Source organism: Neltuma alba, unplaced genomic scaffold (genome assembly GCF_004799145.2).
Source record: "Neltuma alba isolate B1F8T4 unplaced genomic scaffold, ASM479914v2 tig00006732_pilon, whole genome shotgun sequence".
Lineage (NCBI taxonomy): Eukaryota > Viridiplantae > Streptophyta > Magnoliopsida > Fabales > Fabaceae > Neltuma > Neltuma alba.
In genome coordinates, this window is record NW_021634562.1 from 29,098 (window position 1) to 43,123 (window position 14,026).

General features: G+C 33.4%; 2 protein-coding genes across 3 annotated transcripts; one reads left to right on the forward strand and one right to left on the reverse strand.

Moving 5' to 3' along the window:
• The first annotated feature begins 1,812 nt into the window (after positions 1-1,812).
• Positions 1,813-9,140, forward strand: LOC114750995 (acyl-CoA-binding domain-containing protein 6-like). 2 transcript variants are annotated; one of them, XM_028939647.1, is made up of 18 exons: positions 1,813-2,028; positions 2,270-2,334; positions 2,432-2,516; positions 2,725-2,886; positions 2,991-3,068; positions 3,215-3,319; positions 4,061-4,127; positions 4,225-4,286; positions 4,736-4,875; positions 5,049-5,175; positions 5,300-5,414; positions 5,589-5,677; positions 5,913-5,996; positions 6,077-6,424; positions 7,117-7,635; positions 7,708-7,767; positions 8,243-8,351; positions 9,065-9,140. In XM_028939647.1, exons 2-17 carry the CDS (start codon positions 2,297-2,299, stop codon positions 8,321-8,323), a joined length of 2,160 nt encoding a protein of 719 aa, XP_028795480.1. In that variant the 5' UTR covers positions 1,813-2,028; positions 2,270-2,296; the 3' UTR covers positions 8,324-8,351; positions 9,065-9,140. The 2 variants fall into 2 exon arrangements, with proteins under 2 accessions (XP_028795480.1, XP_028795479.1); XM_028939646.1 differs by lacking the exon at positions 9,065-9,140 and having other exon boundaries at positions 8,243-8,538.
• Positions 9,141-10,097: 957 nt separating this feature from the next.
• Positions 10,098-11,692, reverse strand: LOC114750996 (uncharacterized). The gene is made up of 2 exons (XM_028939648.1): positions 11,664-11,692; positions 10,098-11,300 (listed from the first exon to the last, which is right to left on the reverse strand). The coding sequence occupies exon 2, from the start codon at positions 11,260-11,262 to the stop codon at positions 10,120-10,122; it is 1,143 nt and encodes a 380-aa protein (XP_028795481.1). The 5' UTR covers positions 11,263-11,300; positions 11,664-11,692; the 3' UTR covers positions 10,098-10,119.
• Positions 11,693-14,026: the final 2,334 nt, after the last annotated feature.

Sequence of the window (14,026 nt, forward strand, 5' to 3'; positions counted from 1 at the left end):
CACATATATATCACAAATAATTAATTTAATTATTTTTTAATTTTGTTACCTAGCTCATGTATTTCGAATAGGAAAAATCATTTTAGAGGTACCTATACTTTTTTTTAAAATAATTTTCAATTAGGTATCTATGTGTTTTCCCCCCTTCTTAATTAAATCTTTAATTTACTTTATTATCATTGTTAACCCTTGTATAGAGACTAAAAATACTAATAGAATAAAATTATATGAGCTTATGTTGCTAAAAAAAGTAAAATTAAATAATTTAATTGAGAGGAAAGAAAACAAAGGTATCAAATTAAAAATCAAAAGAAAATACAGGTAGATAGGATAGAAGGGAGCAGTACATACATTTGTTTACTAATATGTATTACTCCTCCGGTCCTTAATATAGGACCCAATTGTTAAGTTGGTTTTGGTCCTAAATATAAGACCCATTTATCATATTTATAAATTTTTTCTAAATTACTCCAATGGATACTCTTTCAACCATAATCAGGTAGAAGAGGAAGATGGGGTATTAAGAAAGATAATTATAGTATTTTAGGAAAAAAGTGTCACATTTCTTATAATTAATCAAGTTACCTAACTTCCTTAATCTAATCAAATTAGTTAAATGGGTCATATATTAAAGATGAAGGAGTATATTAATTTTTCTATGTGTATAGCAAGTTCCAAAATGTTGGCAAAAGAAAAAAGAAAATCCAAGGAAAACATGATTGACTCGATAAAGTAAATGATCTGATTTGAAAGTTTTGGGGGTATGATAAAAATTATGAATTTGACATGGCTAATATGGTGGGCCTATTTTGGTTTTGTCACATTATAACATTTATAAATATTGTCATGTTCTAAACACAATTTAGCAAATAAGGTCAAAAGAACACAATTCAACATAAAGACCAAAAGCCAACATCTTTAATCATTGCTTCACTTCTTCTTCTTTTTTTATTTAAAAAAAAGTGAAAGAAAGCTCTAATTATATGAAAACTTGCATTGCATCATGTTGCCCGTTTTTGCAAGGATAAATCTTTTACTACAAGGAGTGATGCTGTGAGGAAACAAATCACAATTTCAATGGGTGAGAAATGTAAGTAACAAAGTCAACATGTGTGATATTTATGTCTTATTCCAAAATTTAATGAATAATTATGACTTAATTTCAATAATATATTATTAGAAATAGTTCAAATCTAAAACGGTATGACATTAAATAGAAGATAAAATTAAAAAATAATTATTAAATCATACTCCTCTAATCCTATTTATAGAGCAGGGAGAAAATTTTTTTATCTTATTTATAAGTCACTTAATTAAATTTTCAATGTGAATATACTATTTTATTATTCTAGGTAGTTATTTTTTTAAAAAAATACATATATTAAATATATATAAAATTAAAAATTATTATATTTTAATAAAAATTTAATATATTTTAAAATTTTTTTTAATATGTATGAAATATTAGTATGCTAAAAGTGCGGACTAGAAGAGTATATAGATTTTGGTTTTGCTTGTCTGCTTGTTTTATTTACTGGAGCAATAATTGGAAAGGGGTAATAATAATATTAAGAACAATAATTAAAAAGAATCGGAAAACACGTGGGGCAAGGATCGGATCGACCTTTTGGGGCTATCACCCAAGTCCCGAGAGAAGGGGGGCCCACAGGACGCCCCCAATAAATAGTAAGTGGGCCCCAGTCACCCTGAACCTTACCTCTTTCTGCTACTTGAAAGCTTACAGACACACTATTCAACGAAGTTCATCACACTTCACCTCTGGCTCTGCGCACAACAGTGGAGAGACCAAACGGTCCTTTTCTTCTCCGCCATCTATTTCTGGTTCTACGCATCCGCACTCTGGAATCAGTGGATCACCCAAAACCAAGAGTACTTCCCAACCCAAATCATCATCATCCTGCTCCTTCCACAATCCACATTATAGTCCAGAGAAAAGCCAATATTACAATATATAATTAGATACACACGAGCCAATCGCTCTTTTCCCAAACAACTTTTGTGGGCGAGGTGAGCTTTTTAGCAGTCACTGAAACTTTTTTTTTTTTTTTGATCTTTTCCTGCTTTTTTTGACTTTGAGATTGCTAATCATTGTACCTCTTTTCCGGGGAATTGGAAAGAGTTTGTCTGGGTAGCTCTTCCCTAGAAGAAGGCTTTCTGGGCAATGTGGCTTCTCTGTTAGCGCTGGCTAGGGTTCATCTATTTTGGGTTATTTTCAATTATCTTAGTCTTTATGTGATTTCTGCTTCAGGAGGTCTGGTTTTGAAGCTGGAAGAAAATGTTTGGATTCTCTCGCCGTCGTGTGAAGCATGCAAGGTGAAGCTTTTTTGTATTGACTTTGAACTTTTGAAGTGATTAGTTGATTTTAATTGCATAAATTGAAAATTTGAATCTCATAATTGTTCTGCCTTAGGTTGAAGGCCCAGCTTTCGGACAACACCCAGGGAACTAGGAGCCCCATAAGGCAGCCCAGAAAAAATGGCAAGTCCGGTTCTAATGTAAGCCTTCTCAGCAACAAATTTTAATGTAGACATTTTCTTTTTATCTAAATTTGGATAAGCGTGTGATTCATGTTCGTTCTTTTCAATCCAAACATACCCTGTACACTGTTTGGGTATTAAAATTTTTCCCTCCTTCCCATTTTACATTCACCTCAAATCAATTACACAGTTAGCTGTCCACTGAGTTTTTGAGTCTCCTTTTTAGGGTGATGGAGTAGTTTCAGGCACAAATGACCATTCTGACGAACTTGATTGTCAGTGTTCTTCATCTTCTGCGCCTGAGATAAGTACTTCTACGACATTGGGCAGCTCAGAGAACTGGATGGTGTTGTCAATTACAGGAGACAAGCCCGCTCCTAGATCCGATGTAGATAGTTTAACATTTTTCTTTCATTTTATATCTGTTCCTAAAGTTGTTGTGCTGGCACATCTATACTGGCAAAAGTCTGAACTTCTTTTCATTGTGAACAGCATGCAGCAACTGTTGTTGGGAATAAAATGATAATGGTTGGTGGCGAATCTGGGAATGGGCTGTTAGATGATGTGCAGGTTAGAGAGCATTTATTGTTTTATATGAGTGGGATGTTGTTGCTTTGAAGATAAGCAGCTCCGTCAATATCATCTAATTCTGTGGTCCTTGCCTCCTTCGTTTCTCCAACAAAATATGAGCCGGTTACTCCTCTTTTACTTTTCAGGTGCTAAGTTTTGATAGGTTTTCCTGGTCCACAGCATCCTCAAAGCTTTACTTGTCGCCAAGCAGTTTGCCATTAAAGATTCCAGCATGCAAGAATCACTGTTTGGTACCATTGTTTATCCTAAACAATGCAAACTTAGCATACTAGCATGCACTATTCTTGTTGATTTTGGCATTGCTTCAGTTGTGTGAGACGTGGAATACTCGTAACTCAAGATGAGAAATCCGGAAATGTAAATTTCTAAATGGAGTTGAAAAATCTGCCCTCCCTTGCGTGTTCATGTGCAGTACACTTCAGTAGACTCTAGTTGCTATAAACATGCTGCTCAATAATATGATACCTCCTGATGTCCTCATCATAAGATCCCACTAACTAATACACATACCAATAAAGCTAGTTAAAAGCATTAAATTTGTTATAAAATTCAAGTGATTTCCAATATTATTCTTATTAATTACACTAAATTTTAACCTCATTAATTTTTATCCTCCCAATACCTTCGTTAAATATGGCCATATAGGGGGGGAAAAAGTATTTAATACTCATTGAGACTATCAAAGGGTCTTATAAAAAGAATCAAGAATTTCTTCTAGAATGACCCCTGTAATAAGGACTAGAGGGAGTAAGAATTTTAATAATTTTGATCATGGGTTTACCAAGTCTAAGCCAAAATTTGTACCTATTATGTGTGTTATGTATAGAAACTGGAGATTTTCTTATAACTGATAATTTAGAACAGCATTGTCTTCCAATGGTGTTGTAAGCCTATCCGGCCATCCCCCTTTATCTTTCTTACAAGATTATTCTTGATAATAAATGCATATGGTTTCATGATGATTTGACCAGGTTTCCTGGGGGAAAAAGGTGCTCCTTGTTGGGGGTAAAACAGACCCTGGAAGTGACAGAATTTCAGGTTGAGTCCAACGTTGGGTCACATTATTGTGTACACATACATAATGAATCTGTTTTCAAGTTTAATATTGTTCTGATTATATTTTTGCTTTTTGCAGTTTGGGCATTTGATACAGAGACAGAATGTTGGTCAGTCATGGAATCAAAGGGAAATATACCGGTAGGATTTTTTTGGTAAATAAATGTGCAAATGCCCTTATCGTAGAAGTTGTTTGGGAAATTGTTTTGTATCCTTACGAAAATCCTCATGCTGCCAAGGTTGCTATTAGATTACATAATTTAAAGTATAATATGAATATAATATTCTCTCATGATAATAATCTATGATCATGTTAATTTGACATCTGCAATAGAAAGTTTTGCTGGACTGTGACTGTGCTGCCGAGTGGAAATAGCAGCTTTATATCTTTGTCATATTTATATTTTTGACATGAGAAGGGTGTAACTTCACATATATGGCATGTTATATTATTAGAAATTCATGAGCATTAAAAATAGCACGAAAAATACTGTTAGTAATTAAAGCTGTTGTGATACATTATCCTTGATTTACCTAGAATTCTGTATCATAGAACTAAGCAGTAATGATGAAATATTTGTTCTTCACAGGCTGCTCGGTGGGGTCATACTGTTGTTAGGGCAGGCTCTGTTTTAATATTGTTTGGGGGTGAGGATGCAAAAAAGAGGAAATTGAATGACCTACATATGTTTGATCTCAAGTCCATCAACTGGCTTCCTCTTCACTGCACGTAAGCATGTCAAAGCTTTTAATATGAAACTACAAAAAAGAGAAGGATTTTATATCAATGATTATGTATTGAGAATCCCCAGTTAGAAATGTTGCATTTCTTTTCAAAGTCAAGTTCCTTATTCCCTTATTCGTTTTTTTTTTTTTTTTGCACATACAATTACATAATTGCAGGGGAACGGCACCGTCTTCAAGATCCAACCATGTGGCGGCTCTTTATGATGACAAAATTCTTTTTATATTCGGGGGAGCATCAAAGTCCAGGACCTTGAATGATTTATACTCGCTTGATTTTGAAACTGTGTGTGAGATCCCTTGGTTTTTTTTAGTATCAGTTTCTGAGCATTGAAACTGCTTGACTTCTATAAGAAACAGATGATTTCTTCATTGACTGTATAATTTGACAAAAATATCTGTTCCCTCAGATGGTATGGTCAAGGATAAAGATAAAAGGTTTCCATCCATCGCCTAGAGCCGGTTGCTGTGACGTGCTATATGGAACTAAATGGTATATTGCAGGGGGTGGAACTAGGAAAAAACGTATGTTCCATAAATGAAGAAGTGTTTTTTTTTTTTTTTAACTGTGCGTGCATGATATGATGTGTATCAGATCTGGCCATTCTTTCTACAATATTGTTTCATTCATTGTTAAATAAGATTGCTCCTGCAATTCTTTTGATTGTACATACTTTATGAGCCTTGTTGATTTTTCAGGGTGTGGAGAGACTTTAATATTTGATATTTTGAAAAGGGAATGGTCTGTTGCAGCTGCCTCACCTCCTTGTTCCATCACTACCAATAAGGTGAACTATGTTTTCCCGACATCTTTCTAGGCATTGTTCCTCTACTGCTGGCTTCATGCTGTATAAGCTTCTGTAATTTCAAATTATAAGATATCGATAGCTATTTATGATTATAATTATACAATAACTCAATTTTATAGGTAAAAGTTCCTCGTTTTCAAACATAACTTTTAGCATGCATATTTTCCTGTTTCTTCGTTATTTGTAATACGATAATGATTTGTTGTATTGCCAGGGTTTCAGTCTAGTGCTTGTGCAGCATAAGGAAAAGGACTTCCTTGTTGCATTTGGGGGGTCCAAAAAAGAAGCGTCAAATCAGGTTTGACAAAAGAATCAAGAGTTAGTTTATATGTCAGTCTTGCTTCTTTAAACTTGACTTTTTCTTCTCGAATGTAACAGGTGGAAGTGCTGATAATTGAAAAAAATGAATCAGCAGTGGGAAGACGATCAACTCTTACAAAAGCTCCAGGATCTTCACTGTTTGAAAAACATTCATCGTCTGCTGGATTGGCATCTCAATTTAATAATGATTCTTGCCAGCGGCGTTTAGTTGAATCTGCTGCTAGACAAAATCTGGGATCTTCAATTGAGCATGGGTCTGGAAGGAAATCTCTGTCACAGTCCCTTGTTGATCACACTTCTCTCTCTAATGACGTCTCTCTTCGGAAGCAATTTGATGACAATGAAGAATACAGCCCAGATGTTAGGGTAGACAAGAATTCAGAATATGACAGTTCTTTCCCTCAGGTTAAAATAAGAAGCTTCTTGAAATCCTATTTTATACATAACACTTCTTGGTCTCCTCGAAGACTTTGATGCTATTTTGCTGTACTTTAAATAAATGATGGACACATCTTCAGCTAATACACATCTACTTGCACGCACCATTTGATTAAGTTCTTATTTAACTTGTTTTTCTCATATTTTAGTTGTTTTATGCGCCATCCTATGACCTTCACAAGTAATATGTTCCTGTTTTTCTTCCTAGATTTCATTGCTAGTTTCTTGCAGATGGAATCTCTTGACCTTTGGCTTAATTGAAGGAGTGAGCTAATGATTGTTTAATTAATTTTAAGACCCCTTCTCCCACTTTGTAAAATTAAGGTGAAATACAAATTTATATATACTTTTCAACAGTCAGAAGTTAATCATATATTGAAAATTTTAGAATATTTCAGCCATCAATACACGTCGGTGGTCATTATCCTTATGTGTGTTTGGTGGTGATAAGTTGCCTATGTTGCCTAAGTAAGGTGTGAAACATGGTATGTTCTACTACGGGTTTCCCCTAGCTCTTGCTTCATTGCATGTCAATCAAAAGTGTTGATTATTTTTTACATGTATTTAACCCATATAATTTGAAGTTCAAATGTTTCAACTTTCATCAAATAGTTATTGCTATTTTGATATCTGATCCTATTGCTAAATATGTGTTTCAGGCAACAGAGCATAGAATTAATCAAAATGATCCTGGATATCAGATGAACACAAATAGAGCCAAGAGCAGCATGGAGGAACCACAGGCGTCAGGACACGGAAATTCAAATCAACTAAACCAGGCATTTGGAGATCTCACGCTGGAAAGTGATGACGTGCCATTCTCAGAAAACAATAAACCAGGATCACTGTCCAACCCATCAAGTATTTATCACTACTATGAAACAAAGGTGGCCGCCCTATTGAGGAAAAATGGGATTCTGGAAGGACAATTGACTGCTGCAATTGCAAGCAAAGAAACTGCTGAGAAAAGTTTAGCATCGGCTCTTAAAAGCAGGCAGGAGATGGAGAAGAAACTGGTTGACACGTTGAAGGAGATGGATATGATTAGAGAGAAGCTGGCTGGTGTAGAATTAGCCCAAGAAGAGGCTAACAGCCTATCGAACATTGTCCACTCGGACAACGTTAGACTGGAGCATGATGTTGCTTTTCTCAAGGCTGTCTTAGATGACACACAGAAGGTATAACCCATGATATTTAGCGAAATCAATTGCGTACTTGGTCATTATTGGCTTACTGGAAATTCTGTGCAGGAGCTGCACTCAACGAGAGGTGTTCTTGCTGGGGAAAGGGGTAGGGCATTCCAATTACAGGTACCTTTTTGGGTTCATTACTAGAGTAAGGTTTGCTTTGAGGTAACTTTGGATGGGGGACAATAGAGGGGGGGAGAGAAGGGGGAAAAAGTTCTATGAACTCTCTTTTCTTTGGAAGTTATTAACAAGGGAGTATAAGGAAGGATTTTCAATTGGCCTTCGAAAATGCCCGGTTGCAAGTTCCTCCAATTTAAAAGCTTTTCGAAAAGAAAGTGTTACCAACCAAAGAAGTGAAGTTTTCACCCCCAAAAAAAAAAAAAAAAAAGGTGAAGTAATCTTGTCTATCTGAAATGCTGGGGTAGTAGCCTTGGAGTTTCAGTGCCATTCAATTCAATTCTTAAGATGTTTCCTGTCATTAAGTTCAAATACCTCCAAATTTCTAGATTTAGGATTATAGATGTTTGTGACAAAAATATTTCATTGGCTTCATATTCCCAAACTAGAAAGTCTGAAACTTGTCTTGTGGGGTTGTCAGGTTGAAGTATTTCATCTGAAGCAGAGACTGCAATCCATAGAGAATCGAACACCGACTCCCAGGAAACCATTCCATGTGTAGTGAAAGTACATACATGAATTAGTGCATGGTAATTTGTAGTTGTAATTACATATTGAGACAGTTCTATTCTGGAATTCTATCATTTGCATTACTTCGGTGGCGTGAGATTGAGAGGAAAAAGCTGGAATCACCAATTTTAAGAAGATCAAACACTAGCGAAATGGTTTGACTTGGCTTTGTTGAGTAATTCAGACAGTTGATTTTTATTGTTATTATTTTAGTTTTGATATTGTTATTTTAAAGTGAGGTATGAAACGAATATCATTTTTTAATGGGCCCATCAACTATCAATTAATTAACTATACTCTTGAAAACTTGTAATACCTGGTTCGTTTAAAAAAAAGCTAGGTGTGACATCATGATATTCAAATATATTTAATTAATGAGAATTAAATAATACTTTGATTAGAAGTTGGGTATATTGAATTAGATGAGGGATATTATTATTAAATGGGATTTTAATTCGAGGTTCAAATGAAGAAACTAATAATTAATTTTGAATTTAAATAATATGTTAATTGAGATTTGAATATATTGAATTAAATAAGAAGTATGATAATTAAATAGTATGTCAATTAGAGACTTGAATGAAAAAAAAAAATAATTTTTATATGTTCATCCTAAATTTTGCATGTCTAATTTGATTCCCGTTTAAACAAATAAAAAAATTATACTTTTATAAGAAGTAAACATTGATTAGAATTTAAAATCTAATTAAATATTCTATTTTGTGTGGTGCAGGGAAGAAAATTTCTAGTTGCATTCGAAAAAGTGTGAAATATATGGGCCTGTAACTCTATGAGCATGTTCCGGTGGGGTGCGTTGGGGGGGGGGGGGGGACTCTATGAGCATGGAAAGCATTACATGTACAGAAGAAACTGTGGCATTGGTCAGGGCATGCTCAATTTTCTGCTCTTGCAATCAATTTGACCAATGTCACAGAACTTCAAGTCTTTAAGTAATAATATTATATTCTGGTTTGAAAAATTATTATCATATTTAGTTTACACGTCTGATTGATTCAGTCAGTCCCAAACTAAAAAGTTAGTTAACTATCTAAAATAATATTTGCAATATATTTGTTTTTAAAAAAAATTAATACTTTACTGCTATCTATTAAATAGGATTTATTTGGAGCTAAAAGTGAACATGTTCATAAATTTATGCGTCGCTTGTCACATTTGTTATAATTCATTTAACTTAATTGCCTTAACAGCTAAATGAAATGGAAGAAGTATGAATATGATCATATATCCATACTTCTTTGACAACTCCTCGTGTCCTTAATATAAAAACTAATTAATTAATTTGAGTAAATTAAGAATATTAGTTAAATTGATTAATTTTTTTTTTTTCAAAACACCTCAATCATCTTTTTTAATTCTACCTCTTCCTCTACTATTTGATTATCATTGAAAGAATATCAATAGAATTAGTTTTGAAAAAAAAATAATAATAAGCATATGAAATAAGCCTTACATATAAGACCAACATGAACTCTCAAATTAAATCTCACATCAGATTATCATTTACAACTCATCATTTAGTTGGGCATAATCTCATTCCCAGGCCACTCACGAAGTAATCAAGCAATGCTGCAATTAAGTACTCTGTTTTTACATACTGATGAGTACATTCAGAAAACAATCTGTAATTTTTCACAAAGAAACTTAAGCAGACATCTAAAGTTCTTTCAAGCAGTTGATGGCTATACTTCCAAATGAAGAAAACAAAGTAACAAAGGATTCCAAGTAAAAGTTCTAAAAGTTCAATATAGAGAATGAATGAAATCAGATTTAAGTCTTTCTTGAAGACTGCATTGTCTCTTGATACAACTTCAATAATCCAGGAGCTTCATTCTCAAAACGAGTAACATATTTCTCAAGGAACATCTTTTCCTTGATATGATAAGGATATACGATACAGGCATTCTTAATTAAACCTCTTGAATGAATACGTCGCAAGATATAAGCCCTTGGAATGATTCTTCCCTTCAAATGCATTGAAAAAAGTATGGGATAACGGGCAAGCAGACTAGAGTCGCAACCCATGTCATTCACAAAAAACTCCATCACTGCCTTAATCTTACATACAGACTTAAACATAAAATGAGGATGGAGTACAAATGCTTTATCAAACTCTTCTTGAGACCAACCCCAGTTCTTATAGAATCCAACCTTGCTATTCCAAGTGCTTTTGCTTAACTTACATTTGGCATACAATCCAGGAATGAAATTTGCTTTCGAAGGGTCAAAACCTCTATCCTTTAATCCCTCAACTTCCACTCTAATTCTACCTGAACTCATAGCAAGCAGGCTAGGCCACGAATGAAGATATGCAGCAATGCGAGATTTGGGCACTCCAATGTCAAGCAAGAGTTGAATGTTAGTTTCCAGGGAATCACAATAAATTACTCTATGACTCCGCATGATTGAGGCGATACACCTTTTATCAGACCCAACAAAGCCCTTAACAAAATTATAACTAGGAATTAAATGATTTTTTAAGCTTCTCAATAAGAACCGGGGGCTTCTGATCACAATGTTGACAAGTTCAGGGACAGACGCACCTTTGGACATTAAGAACTCAAGCTTAGGCCAAATGGTCTTCATAGGATCACTCAGAAGTAATTTCGGCGCTTTCTTGATGACAATGTGAATCTGTGACTCGCGTAAACCACATGTTTTAAAAAGAGAGAGAACGCAGTCCGCTTTTTCTGATGACTTGAGAGAGATGCGCTGGGAAATCACCGATGCAGTTTTTCGGGAGAATCTACATTTGCTAATGAGGTAGTTCATTGTGAAAGACGTTTGCTCTGAAGTGGGTGTAGATGCGGCTGTGCTGTACATAGGAGGGAAAGTTGACGATGAATGATGTTGAAAAAGATTATAGAGTGAGCGAATTGATAGGGTTCTTGTAAAATGCTTCGAGTAGAACATGGTTTTGCAGTCGAATTCACAAGAAGGTGAAATTTGATCTGGCAACAGGTTCAGAAATTAGTACGATCTTCGTTTGCTTTCAAATTGCAAACAGAAAAACCCTCTTTCCTTTTCGAATGCAAAAACTCCAAAGATTAAAAAGCAAAACTTGATAATCAAAACATGAAAAATTAATTCAATCAAATTTTGGTCCCCTTCTAGAATGGAAAATATCAGCAATGAGACGAAAAGAGGAAACCAGTTTCGCTTTATACCCACATGAATAGATTGATGGCCAGAAACCAGGAAGGCACATTATAGCAGAAAACTTAGAAAAAGGAGAAGAAAAATCAAAGCAGGCGTGAATGGGTATAATCAAAGAGACAGGAAGAGAGCACAAAATGAGAAATTGAAATCTTTACAGCACAGGCAGCAGCGAGATAGGAGAAGAAACTCAAAAGCTGCGTCTGATGTCCATGTGCGACCGCTGAGGACTGAGTTTGCGAGAAGAGATGGGGACTGGGGGATTGAATTTATAATTAAAAATTTTTTTGCTTTTATAATAAATAAGCTTATTTATTACTGACGCACATACAAGTTTTTTAATTAGCAATTTAGTTTTTTTTTAGTAAAAAAAATATTTAGGTCAAGTTATTTATACCAATTATATCAAGTTGTTTAATCACACATATCCATATATTTTATTTTTTTATATAAATTTATAATTGAATGCTGATATTTCAAAAATGGAACACATGCCCATGTGTGATCCCAGAATTTGACAAATTGATATAAACAACTTGATCTGAGTACAGTTCTTTCAGTAACACTTATTAGTATCATAAACTAATTTCTCATGCATCCAATGTCTTAAATTACTTTTTCACATCCTAAGTTTAATGTGGTCATAAACTCAAATTACACTAAATTATTTTAAGATATTAGGTATTAGTGAGAAAAAAATTTTAGGTATTAAATATATTAAAAATTACTTTAAAATACCAGGTGTTATTGGAAAAACATTTTAGTGTGCTGGGTGCCTCGAAGCTTTAAAAATTTAATAATAAAAATATAAGTAATTTATCATAGTTACATAGTACTCCTCCAATCCTTAATATAGGACCTAATTCTTGAGTTGGTTTTGATCCTAAATATAAGACTCATTTTTTATATTTATTAATTTTTTCTAAATTACCCCTATGGATACTCCCTCAACCACAAGCAATAGAAGAGGGAGATGGGGTATTAAGAAATATGATTATGGTGTTTTAGGAAAAATGTGTCACTTTTCTTATAATTAACTAACTTACCCAACTTCCTTAATCTAATCAAATTAGTTAAATAGGTCTTATATTAAGGACCAGAGGAGTATTTGTTAAAAAGGATATACATAATATATGGTACTAATTATTATTGTTACTATAGCATATAGAAGTAAAACGAGTTCACCGTTACTTGAGGCTAAGACAAACTTAATGTGAATTTTCAGTCAGTTCATTTGTTTTCTCATTTTTCGAATTTCTTGTGATTTTATAAAAATTCGAACTCTACTCAAGAGGATTAATCGACTCAAATATGAAGTTCATTTTATAGTATAATTTACATTATAAAATAAGTGTTATATTTAAAATCTGAGAAATAATATATAATTGCTGGCCAATTCTTCACTATCCCTTTCTTCCACCGCGTCTCATTGTGCAGGTGAAAAACGACCTCGTTTTTTGGAGAAAGTACAAGAGAAAAGCAAAACTCGCGAGGGCAATGGTATTGACGATAATGATATGAACCATGAGGAGCAAAATGGAAAAATGGCCTCATCTACAGATTACAATGCATTTTTGGCCTGAAAAGAACCCTATTTTCGTCTTTGGCTGTTTTCCGAACCCCTGTCCAAAAACAGCTTATAAAAAAATTTCTTAATATTTTTAATCCAGCAAAAAAGGTTAATTTCAAATAATGAATCAAAAACAAAACTTATTTAAAATATAGAAACTGTTCGTTAACTTAGATCAAATATTTATTTAATTATAAAAATAAAAACCAATGATTTAAAATTATAAGAACCAAAACTAAAAATTCAATCAAATTAGTTATTAACCTCAAAAATTAAAACTTGATATTTTTTACATCCCGTTAACATAACTTAACAAATCTTTTTAGTATTTATTTATATTCTTTTTAAGAAACTAAAACATGGTAAAAATAAGTAATTACTAATTAACCTAATATATTTTAAATAATTTATATTTAAAATAAAAATATTAATGCATAAAATTTGGAGAGAAAAAAACAGGGGGTACATAATTATTGGAAGATGGGATTTTTTTTCCAGGCAAAAACTGTAAAGAAATGGGCTCCTTGCATAAACAACTGAATCAAAATGGGCTTATAAAGTGGGCTGTCCATGACCCCATGGTTGCCAGGTTCATCATGCATTCACAGGTATTAGGGAATCAGGACCAATAAATGAATTTAACTGGGTTATACCATCCTTACCCTCCAAAAACTCAACTCATAATCTTGGTTCTTACAACTTAATTTCATTTTAGTTCTACTAAATTTTTTTGGTCCCTGGAACAATGCCTTTGATCTCTAAAATAAGGATCAAAATAAATAAGATATCAAATTTCAGGCATCAAAACTGATTTGAAATTTCAAAGACTAAAATTAAATTAGGATTAAATTTCAGGCACTAAAAATGATACTCCTCCGATCCTTAATATAAGACCCATTTAACTAATTTGATTAGATTAAGGAAGTTAGGTAAGTTAGTTAATTATAAGAA

Excerpts from the sequence above, each read along its gene's own strand:
- LOC114750995 (XM_028939647.1), top strand. The coding sequence starts at position 2,297 with ATGTTTGGATTCTCTCGCCGTCGTGTGAAGCATGCAAG. Across the intron at positions 7,636-7,707 it reads TCTTAGATGACACACAGAAG|GAGCTGCACTCAACGAGAGG; the intron begins GTATAACCCATG and ends AATTCTGTGCAG. Across the intron at positions 7,768-8,242 it reads GTAGGGCATTCCAATTACAG|GTTGAAGTATTTCATCTGAA; the intron begins GTACCTTTTTGG and ends TGGGGTTGTCAG.
- LOC114750996 (XM_028939648.1), bottom strand. The coding sequence starts at position 11,262 with ATGTTCTACTCGAAGCATTTTACAAGAACCCTATCAATTCGCTCACTC.